Below are 21989 nucleotides of genomic sequence, written 5' to 3' on the forward strand. Positions count from 1 at the left end.
ATCAAGGAGTCCAGATTTAGTGAGTCCCACATCGTATCTCGCACATCGTTGTCGTAAGAGTAAGGCTCAGATACATATATATATATATATATATATATATATATATATATATATATATATATATATATATATATATATATATATATATATATATTATGGGAAATTCAAGAGTCGTGGTATGATGTTTGACCTTAAAAATAAAATTTTAATTCTAGGTGATTGACAACGTTCATGAGTCGTCATCTGTTGCCTATAATTAAGACAGATACCGACAGTCTGTTTTCATTTCTTTTCTTTGTCCTTTTTTTTTTTTTTTTGTTTTCTTTATCTTTTTCATTTTCGTTATCCACAATGGTTAATTCCAACTCAACCATCCATGTGATTTGTCCCAAGTCCCCACGATCCACGCCTTCGGTTCCTTCAAATTCCTAGCAGCAAATCTAACTCGCCGGTTTCCAAATATTCATTATTCAACATTATCTATTCCATCCATCCAAGTGGAGAGGCTAAGAAAATATTTTAATTGAAAAGGTAACACGTAAACAAAAAGAAATCAAATAGGAAAAGAGCTTTTATTATATATGGACATACATGTATATATATGCTTACAAACATCATCAATAAAAATATATGAAAAAAATATAATTATGTGCCACTTTCATATTCCATAACGGCGACTTATTAATACTGTGATTCTCCGGTTGAGAATCATGAGATTTATTCTAAGCACCACAATTACAACCCAAATTTAAGATTAAAAATAGTAAAACATAAAATTCTCTGCAGGCATTAATTGGATGTGAAGTTGAAGTTGGAACATGTGGTTTGCCTACCCAACAGAGTGGAGGTGAATCCTAACCTTGATGTTGCCAAATCAAACTGCAAAAGAATGTCCTCCAATTGATACCCTCCAATCACGATTGACGTCCTTGGGTTTTTCCCCCCATTGACGAACCCAAGGCACAAAACACCATCTCTCGCCTCCACCATCGAGTTGGCTCCGAATATCGTCCACTTCGTGTTCTCGTTCTGCAATACGAGATCGATGCTTGGCACCGAAGCTCCAAGTCGAGTGCTGAGAATGTTCTCCGAGCTGAAGCAAACGTCGAACGGTGCCACGGGACCCACCCTCGTAATGTTCCTGGTGGCTGCCTCATCGATGAACGCTTTCGTTACGGCGTCGTAGATGGAAGATTCCAGAACCGTGTAGGGATTCACGGTGCTGATCTTGGTCCCACCCACACCCTCGTTGTCGATGGAAAGCAAAGTCGTGTTCACAGGCACGACTTTGTCGTTGACTCTGATAGATTTGACTCCGATGAAGTATTCGGAAGAAGGGTCGCCTTGTGCAAAAGCAGAAGCGGTACTGACGGGGTTGAGGAAAAGCGGAGTGAAAGTGAGCGATTCAGAAACATCCTGGCCAGGAAGCAAAACATAAGGACCATCGCCGAAGAAAACGACGCCGTTCGACGCTAAGCAGATAGCAAACTTCCTGTGGAAGCTAAAAGCCGCAGCGAACTGCGAAGGCAGAGAAATCCGCGTCCTTCCAAATCCAGCCATTCCGGAAACCCCACTCGCCAGACCCTGCAACAGAAATGTCGGCGCGCAAGCGAAGATGAAGCTGGAATCCGAAACGTTCCGACCGGGATTCTTCCCGTCGGTCGATTGGATAGAGACGACATCCTCGGCGAGCTCGCCGCTGGTGGCCGTGCCGGTGACGGTGTTGTCGGGTGATACACCGCAAGTGTTGTTGTTGCAGCCCGGTCTGGGTGCCGAGAAGCAATCTCCGCAGCCGTTAGATCTGGCCAGCGAGCATTGGGCCGATCTGCAGCGAGCCGGACGGTAGGTGGAGGAGACGTAGTTGTTATCGCAGTCGACCCACAAGTACTGACCGCCGAGGTCGAGGACTAGGTTCAAGGGTACGAGAGGGGTTCTTTGGCTGATACGTGTCACGTATTGGAGAGTGGAACTGTCTTTGGAGACCTGTGCGACGAGAGCCTTTGGGCGGAAAGATTGCTGGGCAAATGAGGGAGCAATGGAGATGAAAAGGAGGAGGGTGGTGAAGACAAGAGATTGAATAGTGGAAGCCATTTGTTGAAGATATAAAGCTTGGTTGGTGTGAGAGTTTGATGGAAAATTGGCATCAATTTATAGTTGTCGATTTGGGATGAGGAAGACTGAACCACCGCCATGAGAACTTCAAATGAGGCTGCTGCTTTGCGTCTATGCTAGGCTGCTGCCACCCCCACAGACATATCTATATCCAGATGGTTGCTTTCTTTGACTTTGACCATGGTAATTACTTTTTTGTTTTCTTTGAATTTATTGTTGTTTTTTACATTTTGACCTGCTATGGATGTACCTGATTCTGCTTACCTCACTGTGTATTTGTTGTTCTAAATCAATTTACTGCATCCAATTAAGCAAATAGTTAATTATTTATCTATATCATATTATTATTATTATTTCTTTGGTTGTTGTTGTTGTTGTTGTTGTTGTTGTTGTTAATTACGTGAACTTTTGTGGTACCATATGCGATGGTTCTTGAAGCTTTGGGATATGACAGCATGCAAAGGACAGAACGGAATTGATACGCAAATTAGAAATAAGAAATGAAAAAGATGGGACATGATGTTTATCTAATTGGAGATTTAATACTGTGATAGCAACTAATTGACTTCTTGCAATTAATTATATATCAATACAAAATGGCTAGTTTGATGCATATAAATAAATAAGGTGGTAATCCAAAAATAAATAAATAAGATAAGGAAAAGACAAATTAATTGGCATTTGTCAAAGCCTTCAAGCTTTCTCTTGCATTATATAATGTTTTTATTGAAACATTATCTCTTTATCCAACCAGTCTGACCAATAATTTCAAATTATGTGGATCAAGTACCTGTATTAATGAAAATGACAATTTTTCTTTTCGAATTGGTGAATGAAATTTCATGCTTACTTTTTAACAGGGGAAGTTTTTGATTTTAATTCAAAAGAAGAGAGATGGAGAGATAGAGAGAGAGAGAGAGATTAAAAAAAAAAAAAAAAGGTCAAAAAGTAGGAGGGACAAAAGCTTTTCAGTTGACATCGGAGGGGGGGAATAGAATAAATCACCAGTCAATGAAAGAAATTAAGCCTACTATGAGACTCGGACAACCAATTTATCCAAATAATAATAATAATAATAAATAAGACTCTAAGACAACTAAGAACCAGCTCCACCTTTAAAATCATTATACCATATGTTTCTTGACGCTTTTTTGTTTTGTTTTGTTTTAACAAATTTGAGCGTAATTATGCATAAATTATAAAATAGAGATAATAATTTTTTTGATATTATTATTTATATAGTTTTATTTCATTTAATAAAATGATTGGCGTATTATTTTTTTCTTAAAAAAATTGATATAAAATTTTAAAAGAAGAAAAAGAAGAAGAAGAAAAAGATCCGCAATCGGTCTTAAAATTATAATTGTGTTTACAGTTCGCTTTGGACTAGCCAAGTTACACACGACTTCCATTCTTTAATTGATGAAAGTTTAATATTATTCAACTCCTATATGTTTTCATAACGAAAGAGATGGAAGAGTGGGATTTTCAATATTCTACTGGCTAAGAAAGAGAGATTACTTACTATGATATGTTTCAGAATCACTTCCATTAATTTTTTCTTTCTTGTTTCACTATTAATTATAATAAACTAAAATTTATTACTTCAATTGGTTAAGTTCAAATATATATATATATATATATATATATTCATGTTCATAAACATAGTAATAAAATTAATAAATAAATAAATAAATAAATAAAATTGAGCCCGTAGGTCCTGGGTGAGAGAGATACGGTTGGAATTGGTCAAATTGAACCAACGTTTCCATATTGCAATTGTTTGTCATAAGATTAGGATCGTTCACATGATCAAACGCATCAAAGCAAGAAGTGGGTATAATTCCAAACTCATCGAAGCCATCAATGGGTCCGTCACAAGTAATTTGATCATCGTCGCACTGATCAATTTTATTTATTTTGTTTTAATTTTTTTTTTTAAAGCCCAAAAGAACTAGGATGGATTATCATTTCCCTGTGTCAATGATTTATCGGCGATAATTTAATGTCTCCACGCAAAGTTATCGACATTTGACCGATATATATTTTGGCTAGTAGTAATAGTAAGGAACGTAGTGTTAGTGATTGCCTGCGGCTGAAGGCTTCGTTTTCTTTGGGCTTTAAGATGGGCTTTATGTTTGAATTAGAAAATAATTGGGCTTTTTTAATTTAAAATGAAAAAGAATATGCTTTTTTTTTTTTGAATAAAAAGAATATGCTTTTTTTTTAAATGCTTTTTAAAAAAAGAATATTTAACCAAAAGAAAAATAGAAAAATTATGAACCGAAATAAGCACCACTAAAAAAAATTATGAATAACAAAATATATTGGTTTGAAATATAAAATGATGGTTTTTTTGGGATAAAAAGAAATAATGGTTCATTTGACCCAAAAAATGGTTAGTAAAATTGTAACAAATAAGTATAAATATCATTTTTTTTAAAAAGGGTAAATCCAATTAACAAATAAACAAAGAATAGATACCATTAAATACGTTTTTAAAATTTAAAAAAATCGCATGATTATGTATTGATGTTTAAAACTTTTAAGTATGTTAACAAATATAGAATTTTAATGTTATATATATATATATATATGATATTTTTATCAACAATCGACACATTATATTACTATATAAATTATAACTTTGTTATATATGTTATATTTAACCAATATTATTAGTTCACATTATTAAATTCAAAATTATATGTTTTTAATATAAAGTATTTGATTTCCGTAATTGTGACATTTCCGTAAAATTAAACCATTACATTTCTTTGACATGGATATTTTTATCACTGGGAAGAAAAGACCTACTAAAGTTCCACATTGTTTATTATTTTGTTTGTTTTTTCTGAGATTTCTTTTTTATTTATTTTCTTATCATTTACTTTGTATTGTTTTCAGAATTACAATAAGTTTCAACTCGTATTAGTGTTTGTTAAAAAAATATTGATTTTTGAGTAGGTTTTTTCATTAAATTTTTGAGTAAGTTTATACCTACGCACCCTAATGGTTTTTTTTTTTTTAAATAATTTTTGAGTAAGCTAACTTATGAAATTATATTTTATATTTACGAATATTTATTTTATCCTTTTATTTATATAACAATTTTATACTAACAAATATATATTTTTTAAAGTCATATAAACAATTTTTATTTGCTAATAGTTTCTAATTATGTTTCTTTCTTTATTTATTTTTTTCCTCAATGTAAAGTTATTCATTCATATTATTAGGTATCTCCTATTCGTAATTCAATTTAGTTAACGTTTTACCAACTTTTTACCAACCTTTTTTATTATTATTTCTTTATTTATTTGTGATTAAATACCGAAACAGAGTAAATGACAAACATCTGAGAAAAACTTAATTTAAAAAAAAAAAAAATCCTTATTCTCCTTCAGCGACAATTTGGCAGCAAACTCTGCACTCTTGTTTGCTTCTCTTGGTGACCACACTAGAGTAGAGACCAGGAAAACAAATTTATCAATGCCACTATGGATAGAAAAACAAATTTAAGTCTCCTATTTTTTGGGCCTTATTTTCTGGAATGCACAGAATCCCTTCTCGTTTGCTTTAAAATTTAAATAAAAAATTAAACCCATGTGACAAAATAAGCGTCCCTAACCATGAGACAGTAAGTTATTACAAAGAAAGGGAAAAAAATAAAAATAAAAATTAAGAGAAAGAAAAGAGAATATAGAGCATAAAATTAAAATTAAACCACCGTGCATACAAAATTGGTTTAACATACATATGATCTTTCAATTAAGTCTAATTAAACAACCGTGAGACGGATAATTAATTACATTCCGCAAATTAAACCAAAATTGTCCTCTGTCGGAAAAGGGCAGCTAATTTCCTCGTTATCTTCCATGGGAAAATTTAGTTCTGACCCCAAATCTGAATAAGTCTCTAGAGCTCCCAAAAGATTATTACAATATTGATCACTATCATCATCGTCAATACCAATGGTATTTCCAACATCTGCGAAGCAATCACACATGCCCAAGTTGCATTATCAATTATATTATTGCAATTTGAAAGTGACTGTGAGGCCGCTATTGTTGTTGCATTGTCTGATAACTCCATGGGAAGAGAAGGAAGGAGTTGGTGGTGGAAATTATGTGGTATTACTGTTATGCCCCAACTCTTTTTTTTTATTGTTTTAGGCATCTCATAAACCATTGCATAATAAAATGATACATTATTTTTTTTTATGAAATGATATATATATATATATATATATATATATATATATATATATATATTTTTATAACATATTGTTATTTATAAAGTAAATGATAAAATAACTCGTAATCATTTTGGACTAATATTGAAAAAAAACTTCATTTGGATTTTCTTTAACTTTAATGAGATATTTGGGTAGTCGTAAATTTAGTGAGAATTTAAAATTTCTTAAGGAAGTAAATTTTTTTTTTTATTCGGATAATTTTTAAGAGAATGAATTTGTGAGTCTAGTAAAAAATAAATCTCGTAATGTGAAAAACTGATAAGGAAAATGGATCCTACTAAAAATGTGTCATTCTAAAATTATTTGAAAAATTCATATTATGTATTTTTTTAAATATAATTTTATCATTTAATTTTAATGTATAAATTTATTTAATTGCTTGTAAGTTCTATTTTCCTCTATAATTAATCAAACACTATAAAAAAACCCAAAAAAAAAATTCATTTTAAGAAAATTGAATTTAGAAAAACTGATTTCTAATAATCAATTTTTTTTAGTACTTTCTTTTTTACCAAATACCTCATAAAAACAAATAAACATAATAGTTACCATATTTTTATATAAGTATATTTTTTAATTATTTTTTCCAATATACTTCATATATAAAGTAAATGATAAAATAGCTCACAATAGTAAATATCTTTAAAAAAAGACAAAAAGGGCTCATAAGAGTAAAATACATTCTCATAATTCAATTTAGTTAATGTTTGGTAACTTCATACTTCGACCCTTTTCCACTTAAAAGAAATTCAATGAAATAAGTTACTATATTTGCTACAAGTATGGCATTTTGTCTTCCTCTTACCGCCTATAGATTTGAGAATTAAGAAGTTGTCCTCCTTTAACAATGTCCTAGTGCCTTCGCGTCAGAAGACTAATATAGCAATGCCAATTTGGATGGAAAACATGAAATCTCATACACACGCACATATATATATATGGGCCTCATATATATATATATATATATATATATGTTGTGAAAAACAGCAAGAACAAGAACTTAAAAGACAAAGAAAAACACACACACAGTTTAACGAAGTTCGGCCAAACTATTGCCTACGTCCTCGTGCTCAGGTTCTGAGCTTCTACTATTATTATTCAAAAATGAGAACAACAAGAGCTTCACAGGTTCTTCAATGGTGAATCACTCAGAACAACACCCAAACCAACCCGTAAGCCCATATACACCCTCACTCAATCTGTCTTAACCAATCTCACAAAGAAATTGTTCTACACCTACAGATTATCTTGAAGAGTTTGTACAAAACACAAAGAACTCAATTTCCTCTCAAAATCATTGAAAAACAAACTCAATTCTTAGCTCTGCAATCTGTAAAACCAGTCGTTATTGAAAAAGAACGAAGGCCGTTATTTATACTTAGTATTGCTGTTGCTGATGTGGCAATCCAAGATGACGTGGAGCAATGATAATTAGCCCTTCATATAACCACCATAACTAATCCACATGGCCTGCACGTGATTCTGTTATTCAGATAAAACCAACATTGAGCCAATACGAAGCCGTCCTACTTATATCATTAAACCAGATACAAAACGCTGTCGTTCTTCTTCTCAAAATGATATAACTGTATTATATCCAAAACGACACCGTTTCTTACTTCCTTTATGCACAAGCTTAAACAGATGCACATCAGTTCTCAACACTCCTCAACTCTTGAGGATTATTTCTTTACAATATATATATGTTTTTGTCACATTTGAGTTGGATTTTTACATAACATAAACCAATCCATAAGCCGTTTTTGACCTTGTTGAATATCCATACATCTTTTTCTCATGTAACTTGAGTTACATAACCTAATCATCGTTAAAGTTTAGATTATGACTTGCAGCTAAAACAGTAAGTTGTTAAAAAAATATTTTATGCAACACAAAATCCCTTCTTCGTTTGTTTGATCATGAATCACAATATTATCATTTTTTGTTATGAAAACAATAATTTATTATAAAAATATTGCTCTAAAATTAAAATTATAAAATTAAACTTATGAATAAAAAATCAAAGAAAAAAAAAATTCAGTCTTAAATAAAAGATTGGGCATGGGATGGTCCTCATCCAGCAGCGTTATTATCTTCTGATGAGTTGAGTCAATTGGACCGGTTGCACAACAACCAAACACCAGTACTTAGGAGATATCAATGCGTTTGTATTTTATTAATTTCTTCTTTTATTTTATTTTTTTTCTTATATGTATCTTCTTTGCAATAAATTAGGTAACCAAAGTCCTCCCATTCCTTTCCAATCCTAATTTCTTGTAATTTTTTAAAACCCCAAAACCATCAAATCCAATCAACAAGTTGAATCCACTGTTGTAGTTTACCATCTTGAAGAGATTGTTGGTATCCAGCGGGGCCTATATATAATTTTTGTGTTGGACCGTATATTAACTTTTCCAAATTTAATATTTTAATTTGTCGAAACATTATTTTTGAAGGTTAATTAATTGATATTAGTCTCTATATGAAAAATCACATGGTTGCACATTTATAATTTAAATTTATTAAAAATTTTAAAAATTAAATAATCCCACATCGGAAGCACATAAATGAATTAAATTATTTTTATCTATTAAATAGAAGTTTCATTGGTTTTGAAAACTTTCAAACATTAACACATCAATTAGACAATTAGACTACCTAGTTGAATTTCCTTTTCAGGCATTAGTACGCTGGTGCATCAAGAGATGACAAATAAAATACTAACAGTCCAAGACTCCAATATTATCATAATGCATTGCCCCAATAAGCAAACTAGGCATCTTAATTAATCTTATCCTAAATGAATAATAATTAATTGGTTTAATAATTTTCTTTCCTCCGCATCCCAAGCTTATAATCTGAAATAGTTTTGAATTGTTAAGATTATGTCAACCATGATTTATATTTTCAACTGCTCTGAAAATTCAAAAACTTTCAAGTTAATCATGAAAGAAGAGAGAAAGAAAGAGAGCAGCTAAACCACATTTAATACATAAAATTAGGAAAGTCCCACCCCATTCACCATATGCCGTATTAACAGAAAACCACACGGAAAAAAATCTTCAAAGTAATCAAAATTGAGAAAGCAACCTTTACTTATTGTACACTCTCATATCTGAAGCCAAATATTCATTGTTTAAATCGATGAAAGAGATTGTTTTGATGGGTTCAATTCTTCGAATTCTAGCTATATGCTTTCATAATGAGCGATATAAGAGGCCTACAAATCAGAGGTTGGTGGTGGAACTTGGAAGGAGCGGGTTACATTGAGTAATAAACAAGGCATTTTCAGATTTGGAAAAACCAACAAAACAAAGGCTTCAATGCATGTTGGGGAGCTTTTGGGATATCTACCAGATATGGAAATAGGCCTTTGTCATGTTCACAAAGTTTACTTGTGGACTTCGTAACTCAAATTAATTCTCAAAAGTGACCAATTAACATCCAACTTCTATGACTTTAATGCATGGGCTTTCATATGCTTCCCACATGCGTGCATTCATTCTATTTCTATCAACAAACACATTCTTATAATATGTTATATAATCACTCCCGTTAATCTTTTTCTTAATTCACTTTTAATTATTAAACTCAAAATTCTTAAAATTCATATATTTTCATAAAAAAAAAGGCAGTAATTTTGCATAAACATTTTGGAGTTTTTGATACTTTTTATGGAGCCGTGCAAGAAACTAACATTGGGATTATAATTATATGATCTATTTATTGTCCTCATGTGCACCTGGAGGAGACACATTAGAGGTTGAGAAAGTGGTTATGTATGTGACCCCTAAACATTTTATTGATTTATCAAAGTATATAATAAAAATTTTAAATACAAGACCAAACAAGCTCTCTATAAAAAAATCACAAAGTGATAAGTTAAATTATAAGCCAAAAAAAGAATAGTAAAGAAAAGGACTGATTATTTTATATATTTTATTTTATTTTTTGATGAAATAAGGACTGTTTAATGAAGAATGGGGGGCGTTTATGATATTTTCACGTACATGTAAGAGAAGGTTGGTCCAATTAATTAATGAGATGAAGTGGCATAATTTATGTGGTGAATGGGAAATGTACTGGACCATATTCACCGGAGAGAAACCAAAACACCATATCTTGTTGTTTTCTTCCCGTGCACGAAGCAAAGCTTAGCACAGTCCTCGGACAGGGCATAGCGACCCGTAAACATTTCGTAAACTCTGTGGAAAGTGACCCGTGAACCTATCCTTCATTAAACCCCCTTAGATCCCGCTCCGTCCTTCTGGGTACCCTTTCCAATTCTTCTTTTTTTTCTTTGTTTCCATCTTCGGAAACCTCGAAAAAGTCAAAGCCTTTTCTCTCTTCTCCAGCTCCACACTCTAAATCTTTCGTCCCTGCTCATGGTTTAAAGCTAGTCTCTTGAGGTGTGAACCCAAACCCACTTCTTCTTTTCTGGGTTCTCTTTAATCTAGGTCTTTGATTTTGCTCAATCTTTGTAATTGACTAATTGTCCTTTGTAATTTATATATCTCCATGTTTTTTTTTTTTTTTTTTTTCCTCTACTCAAATAATAGTTCCCAGTTTAGATATTTTCTTTGGAAAGTTTTAGCTTGTTTGGAGTTGTGTGTATTGTCTCTTGCTCCAATCATCGTCCTAATTACTTGTGACGTTTTCATCATTTCCCCTTTATATGTTTGCCAAGATGGTGGAATTTGATGCATTAATGTTTGAAATTTCCTTTTTTGATGCATTAGGTTGGGAACATTGCTCTTCGATTCCTTCTTCGTGCAATTGTATTTTCCATGTGATAAATTTATCAACCATAAGTGATAGTGGGAAGGAAAGAACCAGAACTGTTCAATTTCCCCTAAATTCCAACCTTTCTCTCGTTTATATATTGAATACTTTCCTCTAATGTGTTAATTCGTGGGTCAATCTTTGGGTAACTAGCTGAAAGAGGATTTTTAGGTTTGGGCTTGACGAATGAGGATTTTTAGGTTTGGGCTTGACGAATTATCTATCTTCTTTTGGGATGTAAATGTTTGTGATGTACGTTTATACTCGTTGAGTGTGCTTGCTCTCTATTTTTCACATATTTATTTCAGCATATGTTTGTTAGAATTGGTGTATATTCAAGGTAGGTTTCTTTCTTAACGTTTTTATTGGTTTTAGAACATCCCAATTGAGCAAGGTGGTGAGCCTGCACGTTTAGTGACATTCATGAAAAATGATAGTTTCCTCGGAGATATGCTGACTTTGAGGTTAACCTCACCATATTCTTTTTCTAGTCTATTTATATGCAGCTTAATTTAATAGTAAATTTTCTTTTCCTAGCATGGCTTATTTCAGAGTTGCAGTCTCCATGTAGACTTCCAACAGTTTAAAATTGCATCTCTTTCAGTAGAGAAGAGATGATAATAAGATGATATAGATGGGTTTTTAATCTTTAGAAGGTTAAGCTGGTTTAGCTGATATCATCAGTTTTTGAGTCTAGTCCAATTAGCCTTTTGCCCAACTCTGTTTTTTCTTGTGAGTTCCAATTAAGTTTGAGAACTTAGGTTGGTGACTATGTTGCGAATCTATTATAATTCATTCAATCTTGCATCAAAACTAAAGGTAGTAAAGTTAAATTTTTTGTAGAATAAATTTTTGTAATCTCTGATTTGAAGACAATTTTTTCGTTTAGTTTGACATGGTAATCTCTGATTGTCAGCCGAAGTGCTGTTGGATAATTTTTTGCTTTGTTGGAGAGACTCATGACAACATCAGTTGCATCGGTTGAGGGTATGGCAACATTGAGCACTGATCTTTTCTATGATATTTTGAGGCGTCTTGATGGACCGACATTGGCTAGTGCTGCATGTGCTTGTGCAGCATTCTCTTCCATCTCAAAAGAAGAGATGTTATGGGAAAATGTATGTTCATCTATGTGGCCTTCAACCAATAGGGACGACGTCAAAAGTTTAATTTCATCTATTGGTGGGTTTAGAAAGTTCTATGCAGATTGTTTTCCCCTTATTGTAAACAAGGAAGTTTCTGAATATCAATGGAATAACTATCGGGAGTATCCTGAAGAATGGACTGAGGCTGAATACTATGGTGACACAGAGGAGTTTGAAAGTATATCACCATCGGATTTTGTTTCTATTGTCGATATCAGGTATAAAGATAAAACAATCTGCTCCAAAGTTCTTTGGGGAATTCCAAATGCAAATGGCTTCAATGGATGGTTTTACAACTGCCCATTTCGGATTGATCTTCTCACTTATGCAGCTAGAGATGATGATGATGATGGTGAAGTTATCCTTTCAGTATCTGATGGTTTGCCACCAATTGCAAGCATGGAGAGAGAAAGGAAAGATGGGAAGTTATGGCAGGAGCTCCGTGATGGACTTTGCCTTAGTTGGATTGTTGTAAACAGAAAAATAAAGCAAGCTGCTAATCTCGCTAGCTGGAGCCCTCTTGGTGGGCAGAGACATTGGCCTACAGACAGAGATTTTGTGATTCGCTTTGGATCTATTCTTCCTGCCAGAGACATCCTTCCATGTCAGGTAGTAGAATGCATTCTCAGTATGAAGTTCAGAGTGATTCACACAGAAGGAGAGGGTGTCCAGACAACTCTTAAGCTAACGGAGCTAAGCATGCAGTTGGAAGACATGGAAGGTTCTCATGTTAATGGAAGAAACAGTTTGCTTATTCTTAAGGAGGCACTAAGCTGCCATCGGAGCAAAAACTACAGCGAAGTGCTCGAATCCTGTCATTTGTACTCAAAGGTGCAGACCGAGTTAAAAGAGGAGAAGATGAGAAATGAAAGCCGGTTAGACAGACTCTGTATCTTAAGTGGAATTGCTGCATTCATAACGTTTTGTTACTATGTTTTGTGAAAGTGTCTCTATTTCAGTTTAACACTGCTTAAACAGAGCTAGCAAACTTTCCATGTTTGTGCTCTTCCAATGTAAAATTCAGTTTTGTTTTAACTAATAAATTTTGTTTTTTTTCCTTTTTAACTGGCGCTGAGAAAGAAAAGTATTTTTTTTTATGTATAATAGTATCCCTAAAAAATCACTTCGGTTCCTTCAATGGTGAATAAGGAAATTGAGTATCTTGATGCTCGACTGCTTTGAATGTTTTTTGATTTCTGGAGTTTGCTGGCTGATGAATCACTTTCTGGAGGAAAGGAGTTGTAGAGAGTCGTTGTCGTTGTGTTTAGAATTGCCAAAAAAGTTTGGGCGGGTTTATGGATGAGTGCGTGGAGTCGAATTTGAATGTGGCTGTATATGAATGTGATTTCTATTTTCATTGATCAAGCACTATAGCACAAACCACGAAGGCAGTAGGGAAAAACCATTCCTTTTTGTCTAAAAATTTGGACTTGCTTTCATCAATCGCAATTATGCTCAATGGGTCCAACATAATGTTTATGGGTTCAATGTGGCCTTTTTTTTTTTTTTGGAGTATTAGTCAAATTCCTAGATTTAATTGTTTTGATGTTCCAATTCATCAAATATTGATATGAAGTGTCCCTTTAGGAACAGGAGCAGTCTAGTGGTAAATTCAGTATTTCCTAGGACAAATTATCCAAATCTGAATCCTCCCACATAACCATCTCTAATAATAATAATAATAATAATAAAGGGTAGTGGCTTAGTCATAAAAGCCATGATCATCGCAGTTTTATTTTCACTTTACCACATCCACAGAGGTAATTGTCATGCCGATATAAACTCACAAAATCCTAAACCAAGCTATGTCTGTCCATCCCATATTATAGGTTTATAATTCGACTCTAATCCCCTTATTTATTTATTTTTTATAAATTTGTATGTTTTTCTAAAGGGGTTATTCGTTATCACCACTTTTGGCATGATTTATTTATTTACTTATTTTCTTTCTGGACATCTGATTGATTGATTCATTGATTGTTTTCTTGAATTAATTGAAGGTCGGCAAGAGGTAGAATTAAATTAATGGATATTGCAACTTTAAATTGGGATTTATTTATTTATTTTTTGCATTTTAATCTTTCAATTCAGTAAAATGTTGTACTCTTAGAGGGATGTATTCAATTTAGAGTTTGATGGATTTAAAATGAATTATAGACTTTAAAGGATTTGATGGATTGTTATGGAATTCTACAGACTCCATAAAGATTTTGTAAAAATTCAATGAAATCTTTCGATTTAAAGGTGGATTTCATATTGACAATTTTCTTCACAATTTCCCTGTTAAAATCCTTTCAAATCCATTAAAATCCATCATTTTTTAAAGTCTTTTAAAATCAATGACTTTTTAAATAACACCAGATTTTAAAAGAATTTTATAAATTCCTAATTGAATACATCTTAATGGACTTTTATAAAATTCATCAAAATCTGAATTGAATGTCATTAAATTTGTATGGACTCCTTTAAAATCTAAATCGAATACCTCAAAACTTTAAAAGACTTTTAAAATCGTTCAGATTCTAAATTAAATACATCCACTTAGTCTTTTTTATAGAGAGAGTAAGGGGGGATTTATATTGCTTGCCACAGCTCTATTCCCGACTCGAAATCCATAAAGGTTAAACATTAAATCACTGTTAAAATGCATGTGAAAAACACGTGAGCTTTCAAATAAGGGATAATGGGATATATTTTGTCTTTCACATGGCCTTTGATATCATCTCTCACGTCTCTAAAACCGAATGAGGGGTTGTTTTTGTTCCACAAACAGGGGAATTGTACAGAGTTGAAAAGCTCATTACCTGCAAAAATCAAAGAATATATATATATATATATATATATAGAGAGAGAGAGAGAGAGATAAGTTGGAAGCTTAAATTTGAGATAGCAACGAAATTGCGAAGGGAGATAGAAAAGTATGGTGGCGTTGAAGTGAGAGAAAATGGGTAGCTTTTTTTGCCTACACAATAGAATAAGATTTTCAAAAATCAATTAGCAAATTCTGTAATTCTTGAATGTACTCTTCATTTTTTTTTGGTAATCTGAGTATTCATTAACCCAAAAGAAATCCGAAAAATACATTTTGCACCACCAGAGATCCTCTGCTTCCAAAATACAAAACAGAGCTTGAGGAAGCTCTTCATGGATAGTTGCAATTTTTTTTAGTTAGGTGTGTTTTTGTTTATGACTGGAACGAGCAAAACCGAAACCCTACAAATGTAAACAAAATGACCACCAAATCTTTATAGAATCAAATCTGTGACCAAAACCTTGCACTACGATGTTCTGAATTTTGAAAAATTCTAGCCAAAAATCAACAAAAAATTGAGCCCAAACTGATACCCATAAAGATGCCGTAGAAGAGAGAAAAATCTATGAAAGTATGGAATTATGGACTTGTTTACAGAACATGAGTTGGCAACTCAATAAAGTATGGATTTTTTTTTCTTTTTTTTTTTTTTGTTTGTGTCGGTAATATCGTGAAAATATGGACTTGTTTACAGAACATGTGCATGTGGGATATAATAAACTATAAGACTCGTGGAGGAGTACTTCTTAGCCAACCCAAAAAAAAAAAAAAAAAAACTCGAGGAGTTTGCAATTTTTTAATTAATCATTTATATTTTTTGAGAAATTAAACACGTGTTTGGTTTATATTGTTGTTTCCACATTTGCGGCAATTGTATCATCGTTGAAATTTGACTTCGATCTTTTATTCTTCTTCTTTTTATTTTTAATTTTAATTGTCCTTTTTTTTTTTTTTTAAGTATTACAAAATGGTTCTTTTCTGGTCCCATTTTGGCAATGATTGATTTTGGAAAATAAATTTGGGAAACGAATTAAATCAGTTTTGTATTCACACTTGGAGGTCGGCAAAATCATAAATGAACATGAATTACTTCATTTCAGAGGAATAATATTACAAACATCACTTTGAAGTGGATCCCCGTGTGCTGCCATATGCTGTGGGAGGAGAGCTTGGGCAGCCGTACAGTGATAGGCTGGATGTTATATGTTTTTCATGAAGATTGTGTATAGCTATAGATGCTAATGGCCTATAGTTTTTAAGTTTCTGCACCGATAATATCTATCAAAAAGCTTATTTTTTATTTACCATAAAAAAGAAAATATTACAAACATCAACTTGTAAAAGAGGATGTATGAGTGTCTATATTAGGGGTGGATTCGGTGTGGTTCAGTTCAGTTTATGGATTTTTTAAAATCGAATCAACCAACTCGATTTGGGTTGGATATGAAACCGAACCGAACCAACTACCACGTTCAATCCGAAACCAAATCAAATCGATAATTATTGATCGGTTTGAATTGGGTTAACAGTTTGAGTCGGTTTGTGCCTCATATTGGGCTTCTGTCCAAATTTTTTTATTTATGCTATTTTGAAATAGAAATTGTATACATTGGACTCAAAATTGTATAAAAAATTTTTAGACTTTTTTAATTATCAATCTTCAATCATATTCATGCATTATATTTTGAATTAAGTATTTTTTTAAGCTTTTATCTAAATTAAATAATATTTAAATTAAATAATTTTAATATACATTCACTTAGTAAAAATACCAAATAAATTAACTATTAACTACAATACAACATGACACCATATAACTATAATACAAGTAAAATAATACAACAAAAAACCATACAACTACAATATAAGTCTACAACTACATCCTAATTATACAAATACATCATACACCAACAAATAAATTATACAACAAATCTACAACCATTATTAATTATAAAATAGAATACAATCCATATTTGAAATCTTAAATTTCAAAATGAACTTATAATTAAATAAACTAACAATCCATAAAAATAAAAATTATTTTAAAAAGTCTTCTTCCACACTCTTCAATCACATTCTCACAATAAACAAAAAGGATATTGGGAGCTATGCACCCTGATCTTTATCGAGATTAATACATTGCACCCTAAATTTTTTTTCCTGGCATTATGCATCTCAAACTTCCTTTTTCCTTGCACCGTTGATTCTTCTGTCAAAAATACTTAACAGAATGACCATGTGCTGCGCACGTGATCATCAAGCGAGGGTAGATCGTGTCAAAAATGGTTTGAATGGCATTTTTCTCATAAATATAGAAAACCATGAGTTAAAAAAAAAGAAGAAAAATCCACTTTCGAATGCTGTATACAGACAGAAGATTTAATTCTCTTTCTAGTTTTTTGCTTACGAAGTTAAAGATCATATGGGTTTCTAGAATCCAAACCAGTTGGGGTACCACAGGGTGAAAAATCTCCTCTTTCAACTTGTTGCTGTTGTTGTTTCCTAGAAAATCACAAGAAAAAAAACAAAACAAAAAAGAAAAAAGAAAAAAGAAAAAAGAAATTAGGTTTTACAACAAAAAAGTTTACTATTTTGCTGACAACATAAAAGAGAAAAACAAATCAAAGGCTTTCAGAATCTGCCCATACTTGTCCTAGACTTTGCTTTTCTCTTTGTAAGGCTTAATGAGAACTCTAGCATCACAAACGAAATGAGGGTTTCCTCTAGCCAGGATAAGCTTCACAGTTTCTGGGTAGACAAAAGTCACAAATCCAAACATTCTCTTCTGTTGGTATGGGATTCTCACATCTTGAACTGGTCCATAAATGCTTCAATTGAAAAAAAAATAAAAAATCAGCATATTGAATAATAATCCATTGAAGCAAATTAGAAAAAAGAACGCACAAATCCATTTTAAGATAATAGAATCTGAAATAATTTGAAACATCTTCCTCTCTGAAAGTGCTGTCAGCTGGGAAAGTCAAAATAAATTTGCCTAGAAGCTGGATTCACCATTCCAACACTAACATTCATCGAAAAATCATTCTTTTCAAGGCGAGATTTTTCGAACTTGTGCAAATCATTAGCAACCATTATCAAAGCTGCCGCAGCTCTACACATAAAACCAAAAAAAACAACAAAGCAATAAAGTCAAGCAAAACTTTAAACTTTGAATGCTAAGTAAAAAGTGTTTCTTTTTACCTTTGAGTTTCACTTGGTTGATGTTGAAGAAGGAAATTCATGCACTTTGATGAATAGGGAAAAGAATTAGAATAGTAAAATCCCTATCTGAGGAGATTGGTTTCTGATCCCTAACCACACACACGAGAGGCACGGGATGAGGACACTAAAATGACCTGATCTACCCTGGCTTGATGATCACATGCGCAACATGTGGTTATTCCGTTAAGCATTTTTAACAGAAGAACCAACAGTGCAAGGGAAAAGAAAGTTTAGGGTGCATAATGTCAGGAAAAAAAGTTTAAGGTGCAATGTATCAATTCCGATAAAGTTTTTGGTGCATAGCTGCCAATATCCTTAAATAAAATAATAATTTTATTTTATAATTATATACTATATTTATATATAAAAGTAAAATAAAATTTTCGTTTAATTGATGATCGGTTTGGTACGGATTAGATTGGGTAAAATTTCATACAACCTGCAATCCGAACTGATCATTTTGATTTTTTTTTATATATTTAACCAAACCAAACTAAACCGATTAATAAATTAAAACCAATTCAAACCAAACCAAATATGTCGGTTTGATTGGTTTGATCGGTCTAGTTCAGTTTTTGTCCACCCCTAGCCCATATAGGACCTTCCTCAACCCGAGTCTGTAAAGACAATAAAGAAGTAGCATATTTCGAAACACAATGAACTACATTATTTTGTTCCTTACTAGCTAAATAACAGTTAAAGCCATTAATTATAATCAAGAATCAGACTTTGGACGTCTTCAACCAAAAAGCAGTTACCATCTATATATACCATCCTTAGACTCCTTTTTATCAACCCAAAAGCTCCTGCCGAATCTGAGACTATTTCTCCACTGTAAATACCCACACTGAAAGCAAAATTCAGGTAGCCTCTCATACTGGAGTTTCAACCGAGAAAGTCTCCAAATCATCGATCAACAGCAATCTTATTACCATCCCTTCTCAATGGATTATGAACATCAATTCCTACACATACGTACACGCATGAACCTTCCCCAACAATATCCCTCCTCATCCCAATCGACTTGAATCAATTCACCCAAATGGTTTCCATTTGCCCCGACCAATAGTTTGGAGTCATGCATTGCAAAGGTACATTACGTTGTTGGATCCAAAACACTGAGTTGGCCACGTCATCATTTCCGTCCAGCTTGAGTTGACCAACCCAAACGGTATCCACACTCCCAAAATTAATTTCTCCATCACCTCACATTTTTTTTTTTTTTTGGGGGGTAATACCATCCCCTTACTTTTTAATACTTGAATTTTCACTAATTTATAAATTGAAGTTATTTCGTTTAAAGATCACAGTAAAAAAAAAAAATTAATATTATAAAATGATCTTATAATATCGTTCAATTTATGAAAGTCCACTTGAAAAAGGAGAGAAAAGAGGGAAAAAGAAAAGAGGGAAAAATTGGTGAAACATTTATATATATATATATATATATATATATGTTTGTGAATTTGAAGAAATTGTGAAACATATGCATGTTATGTGAATTTTTTTAATTAATATCTAATGTGAAATTGACAAAATAAATTAGCTAAGACAACAGAGAAAAAATGGCATGTGGTACATATATTATGTATTGAAGGATTCGAAGAAATCATCGGATATTAGAATTTATGCATTGCACATGACATCATATTTAATACAAAAGGAAATTGTTCTCAAAGTAAAACAAAAATGAGTATTCTTTTGAATAATTAATCCGATCATGCTCAAACAAATTAATTAATTGATGCATATACGGCCTGTTGTTTTCAATCGCCTACCTCCTATCAAATATGAAAAAGAATTGTGTGGTCCCCATTATTATTTTGGTTTTGTCATGTGTAATTGTCAATAGCACTGTTTATGGGTCATGTGGAAAATCATCAAATTGTTGCCCTTGTCACTGAGTCAAAATCTGCTTATTATTTCCTTCGCCTTAATTATCTGTGTAATTACCTCTTATCACTTAAAGCTTTCTTCCAAAAAACGAATCTACACCACCTTTAAAAAAAAAAAAAAAAAAAAAAAGAGTTTCTGAGAAAAATAAAGGAGAAATTTTGCATAATCACAACACAACCTATAAGTTATTATTTATGGTTAATATAAACCATTTCTTCGATACAAGTAGAAGAAACTAGAGAATAGATTTATTCTTTATCACTTTCATTTCATGATTTCATTATTTTCTAAAATGAAATGATTTGATCGTCCTAGCTAGCTAGTTCTTTATATCTATCATCCAAAATGCTGTCCTTTTTGACTATGAGCATGATATGGAAATTACATGAAGCTGATTGATCAGCCAACTTTGCACTTATTTTGCGTTTTCTATTTCATGACGGAGGTCTTAAAGAGAGCTGTCAAAGAGAAAAGAAATAAGAAGTAAAATTCCACGACAAGAACAGCTTTTAAAGCAAAGAATACGAAATAAAAATATAAAAATAGCTCCCCAAAAGCAGCTATCTATGCTGGTTTAACACCATTCCTTTGGTCAGGCAGTAAATTATAAAAAGTTTACCAATAAAAAATATATATACATAGAAACGTAATAAATTTATTTATAAAATAAAAATAATTTATTTTTCTTTTGCCTTTCCAAAATAAACCTATTGATTAAATAGCTTTTGTGCTACCCTGAAATTGTTGTATATAAGATCCAAATATAATTGTCAGTTCTTCATTCTTTCATGTTATCTTCGTTGTACTCTCCTGGACATTATTCATTTGTTGTCATGAAAATTAAATTTGGAATTTATTATAGTATGTCGGCATATGGCGGCAAGAAAAGTACTTTCTCTTTTGTTTCCTCTTTACAAATTAAATTATTAGGTTTAAAGATTAGTGGTTGGTTTCCTCGCAGGCCTTTTTTAAGAAATACCCATTAAATATAGAACATTCATTTAAAATACCTTATGAGGGACGGACCATTAACAACATTACCATAAATGTAATTTTCCAATTTACCTCCTTATAAAAATACCATTTCAAGCGAAACTCTGTTTTCATCTTCGTTTTAACTTTCTATTTTTATTTATTTTTTCCATTGCCACCTCTTATTTATTTATTTATTATTATTATTATTTTAACATTATAACAATTTTAATATAAAAGAAAGACATGCAGTGTTTTATACTTATATGGTTATAAATATGGATATAAAAGGATATCAACTAAATCAATTTAATTTGTTACCGTGGATAGTTTAGGAGCTCACAAGCAGTAATATGAATTAATTCTGCCCTTTCTCTTCCTTTCGATTTTTCCTTTTTAATTCAAGCATAAATTAATTTTTAAACCCACCATAATATATGGCTTGATATTGTTAATTTCACTGGTTCATAAGGTTTCCTTTAGGACTATGAATTTGGTTCACTTATCTTAATAAATTTACTTGTTACAATAAAATAAAATAATAAAAATAAAAATCCTTATGAGTATGTCCCCAAAAAAAGAAAAGAAAAAAAAAAGGTAATTTGCTTTTCTTTTATATGGATAAATAAACACCGAGCAGCAGTATATTTCTGGGAACTTAACTCTTTTGTCTCTGTGGCATGGTTGATCAACTTCAACACGGCACGCGACAAACACTCTACACGTCCTTAGTACAACCACACACACATACCACCACCACCACCCCCCCTCTCTCTGTGCTCCTAATTAC

The 21989-nt window shown here is 32.1% G+C and overlaps 2 protein-coding genes across 8 annotated transcripts; one reads left to right on the forward strand and one right to left on the reverse strand.

The window, feature by feature from the left end:
• Positions 1-545: 545 nt before the first annotated feature.
• On the reverse strand, positions 546-2160 carry LOC107409253 (probable aspartic proteinase GIP2). The gene has a single exon (XM_016016686.4). It carries the CDS (start codon positions 2089-2091, stop codon positions 790-792), a length of 1302 nt encoding a protein of 433 aa, XP_015872172.3. The 5' UTR covers positions 2092-2160; the 3' UTR covers positions 546-789.
• An 8269-nt stretch (positions 2161-10429) lies between these two features.
• Positions 10430-13362, forward strand: LOC107426411 (F-box protein At2g27310). 7 transcript variants are annotated; one of them, XM_048481537.2, is made up of 3 exons: positions 10430-10779; positions 11110-11971; positions 12069-13362. In XM_048481537.2, exon 3 carries the CDS (start codon positions 12112-12114, stop codon positions 13237-13239), a length of 1128 nt encoding a protein of 375 aa, XP_048337494.1. In that variant the 5' UTR covers positions 10430-10779; positions 11110-11971; positions 12069-12111; the 3' UTR covers positions 13240-13362. The 7 variants fall into 7 exon arrangements, with proteins under 7 accessions (XP_048337494.1, XP_048337495.1, XP_015892085.1 ...); XM_048481538.2 differs by having other exon boundaries at positions 11528-11971; XM_016036599.4 differs by having other exon boundaries at positions 11528-11616.
• Positions 13363-21989: the final 8627 nt, after the last annotated feature.

The sequence above is a fragment of the Ziziphus jujuba genome, chromosome 9, assembly GCF_031755915.1.
Source record: "Ziziphus jujuba cultivar Dongzao chromosome 9, ASM3175591v1".
Classification (NCBI taxonomy): Eukaryota; Viridiplantae; Streptophyta; class Magnoliopsida; order Rosales; family Rhamnaceae; genus Ziziphus; species Ziziphus jujuba.